Genomic DNA, 10,298 nt, shown 5'->3' on the forward strand with positions numbered 1-10,298 from the left:
CTGATGTGCGAGACCTCTGTTATGATAAAGAAATCGCCAGGCCTGCGCGGAACACGCAGCACAGTCACAACGAACGCTGGAAAATCGGCCTTTCTGGAGCCCGTTGTCGACTCTCTTGGGCAACTAATACAAGTACACACGCAAGGTACCCACAACGCGCTAAATCATCGTAATTTTTCTGAAGTAGCGAAGTACCCACTTTGCCATTTTTCGCCATTCTCCAGAGAATCGTGGCGCCCGCTACACACCTGTAAGGCTATATGCGCACTTTGTGCTGTGGGTAATGAAGATCATCAATTATGGCTGAGCCCTTTGTAACGGGTTGGAAGCATTCAACGACCGGCTCGTTGCGCGATCCGCACTGTGTGACGCCAGGTTGTTATTTGACTCTTCTGCCACTCTATATTACATATGTTAGCACGATTCCTTGCCCGACATGACGCCTGTATAGATTACTTTTGCGAAGGAGTTACAAGCACCAGCGTGGCACTGTGGCAGAATACTCGACTGCCACACAGAGGGTACGGCTTAATTTCCCATCCGATCCTAGAAACTTGTTTCTCAATTCATTTTTTTCTTATTTCACGCGATAGTGGTTACTACCCCGGCAGCGGTGGACTACAATGGCGCCAAAATCGGCTATTGTGACCTCATAGCGGCTTTCACTGTAACAAACTTCAGCGCCCACAATGCCCTCTTTCATGCTGGCCTGCGTGACAGGAGCAAAAAGTCCACTTGCTTTAATATAAACATCTCTGGTTGTCACTGTTCTCGATTTTCGCAAAATTTCAACAATCTGCTTTGGAATTCCGGTCTAAGGTGCGTGCTAATACTGTACCCTGAGATATGCATAAGTGCTCACACTGCAAGACCTCAGTTAATCCGGATTGCCAAGTTTTCTCGTGAACCGAAAAACGATTTAAAAATTTTAGGTTTCACTCCGGAACGAAATAATACATAAAGTTTTGGTTACGTTTTCGTTCCGGTCATAAATATAGTTTTTTTTTCGTTTTTCGTTTTTGGTCTTCGTTCCGTTCCGACACGCTGCCAGAGACCGTGGAAAATAAAACTTCACCAGCACCGCAATGCCGGGTGGTTCCACGCTATTTTAAGAAGTTAACCCCCAAAGATGAAGTCACGTGTGGAAGCATTCACAAGAACTCCAAGCCTGAAACAATTTAGCGCAGGAAGTAGCACTAACAGAAAACACTCCGAATTTGGCACAACTTCACTTATTGCTGGAAATATTGCAAGTATAGATGTCCGACGAAAACATTACTACCGGGTCGAGTAGGTTTATGAAAGCAGAACTCATAATAGAAACACTTGCTCACATGTCTACTGAAGTTGATAATGATAATGCAACTTGCTTGACCGCACACGACGACGAGCTTCGTACCGAAGCGACGTTAACTCTCAAACCTATGTGTTCGATCGAGACTACTGCAAAACTGTTGCTGTTGCTATATTTGGCAGTGTCGGCCCAGCAGCCGTCGCCAGGGAGTTATGTGGCCCGGTGGAGGAGCGCCGCCGCCCTGGCTTTTCGTCTTTCCGAGTTGCTCTGGGGATGCATGTCGTGCGGGGCGGGGGAGATTATGGTGTTGTCTTTACTCTTTCTCAAGGCCCTGACAGGTGTTTGTGACCTTGACCGACGGTATGCCCCGCTCTTTTAGTAGTCGTCTACACGCCCTGGTGCGGACAGTCTCATAATCCGGGCCCTTTTGTGCGCTTCCGCAGTTTCTTGCATGATATTATGAACACCCAACTGTAGGAGTCGGTTAGGGAGTGTATAGTTTGATAGTCTGAGCGCGCTCTTCATCCCCCTCCTTATCATGATATTTAGCATGTCTCGCTCTGCCCTCTTCCAGACGCGCATAGCCGCTACGTACAGTCGCGCTCAATATGACTTGCAACACGGGAGCGCGTGACTTCACGAGCTGCAACATCACCCACGGTTTTCGCTAACCTTTACTGCGCTAACTAAAGGCTGATCTCTCACTTGCGGATGATTTTAAACAATAAATTATCACTTATGCGGAAGCTTTAAACTCGTGAGTCTATGTTGCAAGTCATTGAGCGCGACTGTGCGTGCATTGCCATAACAAAAAAGTATGGGCTGGCCTTATCAGGTTCTGTTCGCTCAGGCTTCTCCTTCTGATCGCTACCCACTTGATTAGCCGTGGTCATTCTGACAATGACTTAATACTTTACCCAGCTCAATTCAAGAACCATATGCCGCAATTCCGCTAATGCTTCCCTCACTGTTTAATCGGTCTGAGCACCAGCATGATGGCTCGTAAGAATTTTTCGAGCCGTCCTGCTAGTCTGTTTCAGCGGAAGCATTTGTAAATTTTGTGTCGTATTTAAGCTCCATACAAACATTACATAAGCGAAAGTCATGAAGAACATCAAATAAGCTTCAGAAATACAGTTCACGCATAAGCAGCTTAAACTAAAGATCCAGTAACAGTCACTTACCCAAATACATCGCCGTATTCTTTCAGCCATTGATCGATCCTTTTTATGGTAGTCTGAAACGCGTAAACGTACAAAAGAGTGCTTACACTTCATCTACATTCATACAAAAAGGAGAAAAAGAAATGAACTGCGTATAAAACCTCCTTTGCATCGTGTGCGCGTCACATCGACGAGCCCGATCATAACTTCGTCAAGGTTCATTAAAGGTAGCCGTCGTTGAAGTTTGGCATCTCCAAAGTATATGGCCCACGAGTATGCTAAAGTTCAAGGTTTCCTGCGAGACAGTAATTAAACTACAATTTCGCTAAACGATTCTCCTTTCAAAACTATCTGAATTAATGTATGCCAATTTGAACCGAAGTTCTATTCTTTCAGAAGCGTGGCTGGTACTTTGTTGTGTTTCTGTATTTCATTTTTCCCAAGCAGTCTGTTGCGATCTCTGGATCTAAACTTTTGAATAGCTGTATGAAACAAGAGACTCATAAAACCATCACATCGACCTAAATTCCACGTGGTCTTTCTCGTTTCGCTTGTTTAAATATTATTGGTGCTTAAGAACGCGTGTTTCGCGGTCTGTGAACTAAAAGTTTACTTACGGGTTTCCAAAATTCATAGGTATTGCCGCTGATTAGGCTCCGTAGTGGGACAGTTGGCACTCCCGTGCCGTGGAAAGCGTCGAAGCATGTTCGGCGCTTGCTACCAAAAAAAAAAAAGAAAGAAAATGTTAGCATTCCGTCAGTATGGCTGGCTTGCAAAATGTCAGCTAACATTGCCAGTTAAAGAAGGTTTTACACATATCTTTTATATGAGCCATTTATGAAGGGGAAATTAAGTCAGATTTCGAGAAATATATCCATGTTGGTCTTCAGAATCACTGAAATCTGGACGCCGATTCTGTAGTAGAGAGTATTTGTTCTATGAGTGTATTTTAACACATGGTGACCGAATGGTGTGCCTCACGAAAAAAACAACAAAAATCAATGCTTGAGACCAGTCACGTCTGCGCACGAATATACTAATTAAGAAAAATTACGAGTCTGAGACAGTCATGTGCGGGCCTGGCCGCTAGCAAAAAGTCCGCGGGCCGCGTGTTTGAGTCCCTTGCCTTACACTACTGTAACCACCGCGACACCGCCTGTGCAAATTTATTGGATGTTGACGCCCGTCAAAAGGCCGAGGTGTCGCCATTCGCCGCGTGCTCTTCCTGGTGCTGTATCCTGTATTTGTTCACTCTGTCGCCATCGAGATGTTGTGCAACCTTTTTAGGGTGCTTTACTAAGTAGCCCATCAATCCTCCTTCGTGTGCTCTTCCTACCGCACTGCATACTCTACCACAGCCTTTCTGAAACCTGCGTCAGATATTGTTTCCCGCGGATTTCTTTTCCCTTCCGAGTTTCGCATCACTCTGGTCCTTTTCGCAATATCGAGTAAGTTTTTCACCCACAATAACGCCTCTCTCACCAGCTGCGCTCGCTGTGGCCGTCAGGCCAACACACCTTTAGAAGAATGCAACGACACGTGTTGCGAATGCTATAAAACGGTCGGCTGCGAGCACACTAAGTTCAGTGAATGACATCAAAATAGCACACTATAAATCTGTCATTATATTCGGATGTGCAGGGCAAGCTTCCTGTGCTAGGTTTACAACGAACTCATTTGTGCATTTACACCATGTGGCATCGATCTTTTTTTACTTTATTTTTTTACGAAAAATTTACTGAAAAGCTAGGGAGAACGCAAGATTGACAAGTATAAGCTGAAGAAAAAGAAATGCTAGTGAAAATCTTCATGATGCAGGCATCAAGAATCATCAGAACAAAGTGAATGCAATAAAATCGAAAACAAAAGTAATATACAAAACAATGAATACAAAACGATATTGCCGCTACGAAGCAAAATCAAGGTGAATTCATCTTGAAACAATAACAGGTATTCAGACGTAATGATAGCGAATCAAGCATGCATAAAATAAAAAGCAAAAATAAATCAGCAAATCATATTAAAAATAAGAATGGCAGATTAGTAACTTAGCACAATTCCTCACATAATTGGATGATACAGTATTTCTTGTGAAGGTTTTTAAATATATGTATCGATGGCGATTATTTTATTTCGTACGGTATTGAATTCAAAATTGATATGCCTGAAAAGAGGGCGGATAGTTTCCCGTAATTTGTGCGAACGCGGGGAAGAAGTAGATTAAGTCAGAATGTCATAGTGTACGGGCGGCACAAGGCCTTTTCCGAAGGTCGTAATGAGGTCAGCGTAGAAGCCTGCGCTGGAGGGCCGCCAAAGACCATCATCGATGAAAATGTGCGAGCCCACACCGCCTTCGTCGTAACCCCGCTCCCTCGTCGATTCAAAGGTGCCAAGGGTTTCCCAGCCACCCTTCAGACCTGACATCACTCCTCCAGGCTTCCTTTCGTTTCGGCGCTTGAAAACTCATATGAAAGGACATCATTTCGGGACAGTTGACAAAGTCAAAGAGGCTTGCACAAAGGCTTGAAAGGAGATTCCAGAGGAGTCTTACAGTGGCGTCTTCGATGCCTGCAAATATCGCTGGAAGCGATGAATGGGTGCAGGAGCCTATTTTGAAATCTTTTTATGTGTTGTATGGATCTGATCAATACATATTGTTTAATCGACGCAATGACATTACTTTTCAGACATACCCTGTATGTATATATAAAGTTCATAAGCCTTGACTAAGACCGGTCCACCGGTCGTAACCTTGGCAAATAAAATCAAGATAACCGCTGTTTCTCTTCTCTTCCCAAGTACGTTTGGCCCATTGAAAAAGCTTCTTCAGAATATATATATATATATATATATATATATATATATTATATATATATATATATATATATATATATATATATATATATATATATATTATATATATTATATATATATATATATATATATATATATATATATATATATATATATACATATATATATATATATATATATATATATATATATATATATATATATATATATATATATTGTTGGACGAATTTCGCTCTTCTTTCGATGTCGCTCAAACTTCTCTCGGCCGCACTTCCGCCGTTACGCATCGCATCGACACTGGCGCCCAACCACCACTACGGCAACGTCCATATCGCGTATCTCCCACAGAACGCCGCGTAATCAACGAGCAAGTCGACGACATGCTTCGACGCAATGTTATTCGACCATCTAACAGCCCCTGGGCGTCTCCTGTCGTTCTTGTTGCGAAGAAGGACGGTTCTGTGCGGTTCTGTGTGGACTACCGACGACTCAACAAGACCACTCGTAAGGACGGGTATCCACTACCGCGAATAGACAACGCGATTGACAGCCTGCAAGGAGCACAATTCTTTTCATCTCTCGATTTGCGCTCAGGGTACTGGCAAGTACCCATGGCTGATGACGCTCGACCGAAGACCGCCTTTGTCACGCCCGACGGCTTGTACGAATTCAACGTCATGCCGTTTGGGCTGTGTAATGCGCCCGCCACATTTGAGCGCATGATGGATACCGTTCTGCGCAACCTGAAATGGCACACATGCTTGTGCTACCTCGACGACGTCGTTGTTTTCGCTCCGGACGTCTCCATGCATCTTCAACGCCTGCGGCATGTTTTGACGTGTTTGAGCGACGCCGGTCTACAACTGAATCTAAAGAAGTGCCGATTTGCAGCACGGCAGCTGACAATACTCGGTTACGTCGTGTCCAAGGACGGTATTCTTCCCGATCCAGCCAAGCTTCGGGCCGTGACCGAGTTCCCCAAACCTACGTCCGTCAAAGAACTGCGCAGTTTCGTAGGACTGTGTTCCTAATTTCGGCGCTTCATTCGAAACTTCGCGACCGTCATATCGCCGCTGACGAAGCTCCTCGGAAGTAACGGGTCCCTCAATTCATGGTCGTCAGAGTGCGACGACGCTTTCGCGAAGCTCCGTCGTCTGTTGACGTCGCCTCCCATACTACGCCACTACGACCCTACGGCCCCTACAGAGGTACACACAGACGCCAGCGGTGTTGGCCTTGGCGCTGTCCTTGCGCAGCGCAAACCAGGGTTCCCTGAATATGTCGTGGCATATGCAAGTCGTACGCTCACCAAAGCCGAGACCAATTACACCGTCACCGAGAAGGAATGCCTAGCGATCATCTGGGCCCTTACGAAGTTCCGACCTTATTTGTATGGTCGCCCATTTGATGTCGTCACCGACCATCATGCACTATGCTGGTTGTCGTCCTTAAATGATCCCTCAGGCCGTCTCGCCCGGTGGGCACTTCGCCTGCAAGACTACGACATCCGTGTGCTGTACCGCAACGGACGCCAGCATGCTGACGCCGACGCCCTGTCCCGCTCTCCCTTGCCTGACGACAATGCCCACAGCTCAGTGTCTCACATAGCTGTAGCTTCAATCGACGTTCATACCATCGCTACCGAACAGCGCAAGGATCAATGAATTGCCTCACTGATAGACTTGCTGACCGATCCATCGGCCACACCATCCTCTCGCGCATTGCGTCGTCAAGCCCACCAATTCGCCGTTCGCGACGACCTCCTCCATCGACGCAATTACGACGGCGACAGTCGCCAGTGGCTACTAGTAATAGCCCGCAGTCTGCGTTCTCACATATGCGAGTCGTTCCACTCTGATCCGCAGTGTGCACACTCTGGGGTATCGAAAACCTACCACCGCATTCGCCAACGGTACTTTTGGCGAGGAATGTACCGCTACGTGCAGAAGTTTGTTCGCTCCTGCATCGATGTCAGCGCGCAAAACTTCAACGCACCTGTCGCCGGCAGGTCTGCAACCTCTACCTTGCCCTGACCGGCCGTTTGGGCGCGTTGGCATCGACTTGTATGGGCCACTCCCTCTGACTTCGGCTGGTAACCGCTGGGCCATCGTCGCTGTAGACCACCTTACGCGATACGCCGAAACTGCCGCCCTCCCAGCGGCTACAGCGCGCGATGTAGCCTCCTTTCTGCTCCGCCGGTTCATGCTGCGCCACGGTCCACCCCAGGAGCTGCTCAGCGATCGAGGCCGTGTCTTCCTGTCGGAAGTCGTCGAAGCCATCCTCAAAGAGTGCAACGTTGTTCACCGCAAAACTACTGCTTACCACCCGCAGACGAATGGGCTCACGGAACGCTTTAACCGCACGCTCGGCGACATGCTCTCGATGTATGTCGCCGCCGATCACACAAATTGGGATTCCATTCTACCTTTCGTCACCTACGCCTACAATACCGCCCCTCAAAGCACCAGTGGTTTCTCACCATTTTTCCTATTGTACGGCAGGCACCCGTCGCACACAATCGACACAATCCTTCCATACAAGCCGGATCGATCTGAGTGTGCGCCTATTTCTGCCACAGCCGGATTTGCTGAGGAGTGTCGCGAGCTTGCGAAGACCTTTACTACGCAGGACCAAGAGCGGCAGAAAAGCATCCGCGGTGAGACCAACACTTCTGCACCCACGTTCCTACCTGGAGCACTCGTATGGCTCTCGGTCCCTACCACTGCAACTGGCCTCTCTTCCAAACTGCTGCCCAAATACGAAGGCCCCTACCGTGTCGTCGAACGCACATCCCCGGTCAACTACCTGATTGAACCCATCGACCCATCTTCCGACATGCGCCGTCGAGGGCGCGACATTGTCAACGTGGAGCGCCTCAAGCCCTACCATGACCCGCTCATAGTGACCAGCTGCTAGGTCGCCAGACGGCTCCCTTTTCGTACCCTGGGTAATTGTAGAGAAGCATTGGAACCTTGTAATGGGCCGTCCTCTCCAGCGCCTTCTAGTGGGTCGCCCTCTTCGCCTCTTCTCGGAGAGCACGCCCCTCGTGCTCGTTCTCGTGAGAGTCTGCGCTCCGTCGTGACTGTTGTGCATCGTCGCCGTCAATCCAGCCGTCAATAAAGGCATTTACAAAGCGCAGGGCGGCCAAACACGTTGACGATGGCGGTCTTGAAATCGAACCACGTCGGGAAATCGGATGCATGGTTGTTGTATCACATGCCAGCCACACCCGCGAGGTAGAAAACCAAGTTGGTCAGCTTGCCTGCTTCGTCCCATTTATTGGGAACACTCACCCGTTCGTAAATCGCGAGCAGTCCTCCACGTCAGTACCAACCGCGCCGGTGAAAACAGGAGGGTCGCCGATACAGGGGACACCGGGACAAGCGGTCGGGGCAGGAGGCGGCGTTTGCAGAGCGGCGTCTTGCGGCATGGTAGGTGGTACGGTACGGGATCGGAGCTCCAGGGGCATCGAATGGAGACCGAAGTTGTGGTGACGGTGCAGCACTCTCCACCACTTTGTAAATGCGTTATTGACGGCTGGATTGAAGGCGACGATGCACAACAGTCACGACGGAGCGCAGACTCTCACGAGCACGAGCACGAGGGGCGTGCTCTTCGAGAAGAGGCGAAGAGGGCAACCCACTAGAAGGCGCTGGAGAGGACGGCCCATTACAAGGTTCCGATGCTTCTCTACAATATATATATCTATATATATATATATATATATATATATATATATATATATATATATATATATATATATATATATATATATATATATATATATATATATATTATATATATATATATTATATATATATATATATATATATATATATATATATATATATATACTGGAAGTAGCACGTTTATGCGAAAAAAGCGCACACAAACCATCGTAGGCGATTTTTAAAACAATCACACATTCGAACACTTGGGGCTACCTAGCCGTTTTTCTTTGTTTTTTTTTTCTCTTCTTTTGAGGGGGGGACCCTTCATGGGGTATGTTGGTTGCAGTGAGGACATTAGACAGCGTTTGATTCTTAACGGCATGAAGAAGGAGTGACATTCGGGTTTCTTTTCCAAGCACTTGCGGTCGAGAACTTCCTGTTTTTGCAGTATTTAGCAATAGCCTTAAAAAATGCAAAATGGAAATACTCCCCAAATGCGCGGTTTTTCCTTAGAGTGCGCAAGAGCGTAACATATTTCTTACCTGATCAGCCAGCGGCTTAGGCTGTGGCAAACGAACACTACCACTACGACAAGCAGGGCGCAGATGATGCTCCACATCGCCAAAGTACCGCGCTGCCTACAAACACACCCTGCCAAGAAACGAGAAGCATCTGTTTAGATATATGGCAGACCGCTAGACAAGAGCGAGTAATCAAAAGCTAACAGCAATAAAAATCTCATTCTGGGATGCGCCCTTACGCGAGAAAACTTGAAGGCTACGAGTCAATGGCATCCTCCATACTAGTTATAGCGATCGCGATTCAATTCGAGCCGATCACACAAGAGGGAAACAAATAACGAAGCAGTTTCTCGTCGGTTATTATCGTCGATAGAGAAACGAAGGATGCACCATTCTCACCACGCCCGGCCTCCAGTCGGTCGTGATCAGACGTGACAAACACAGATGTGTGGTCTGTACTCTACCGATCCCGTCAAGGAAAATCTCTGTTGTCAACGCGTCACTTCCCATCCTGCATACCTTTTTCGCTGACGCCGTAACGGAAGACGCCACACCGCTGAAGTGACGACGTCAATCAGTAAAGTGAATGGGTCTCGTGCTTGCGATGGCGTGCAGATTCGGTACTAGTTTTTACGTTCCCGTGCATTCCCTACGCTGCACACACCGCACGCTCCCCAGACAAGTTTATTAGATGCGCGTGGTTGCTTCGTGCATAGCTTCTCTAATAATGACCTTAAACAACAAACCATAATAAACTCATACAATGAGCATTGCAAAACTTACCCGCTTATCTCCTAATAAGAGTATAGTAACGCTACTACATAAGGCCGTATAA

At 47.2% G+C, this 10,298-nt stretch overlaps 1 protein-coding gene across 1 annotated transcript in view; it reads right to left on the reverse strand.

Moving 5' to 3' along the window:
- LOC119399439 (cytochrome P450 6a8) overlaps window positions 1-9,623 on the reverse strand; it is a 462,184-nt gene extending 452,561 nt beyond the window's left edge. Inside the window, exons 1-3 of the mRNA XM_037666246.2 lie at window positions 9,485-9,623; window positions 3,075-3,174; window positions 2,479-2,531 (exon numbers count right to left, since the gene is read on the reverse strand). Coding sequence (XP_037522174.1) covers window positions 2,479-2,531; window positions 3,075-3,174; window positions 9,485-9,561 — 230 coding nt within the window. The 5' untranslated portion in view covers window positions 9,562-9,623. The remainder of the gene's footprint in view (window positions 1-2,478; window positions 2,532-3,074; window positions 3,175-9,484) is intronic.
- Window positions 9,624-10,298: the final 675 nt, after the last annotated feature.

This window comes from Rhipicephalus sanguineus, chromosome 7, assembly GCF_013339695.2.
Source record: "Rhipicephalus sanguineus isolate Rsan-2018 chromosome 7, BIME_Rsan_1.4, whole genome shotgun sequence".
NCBI classification, from domain to species: domain Eukaryota; kingdom Metazoa; phylum Arthropoda; class Arachnida; order Ixodida; family Ixodidae; genus Rhipicephalus; species Rhipicephalus sanguineus.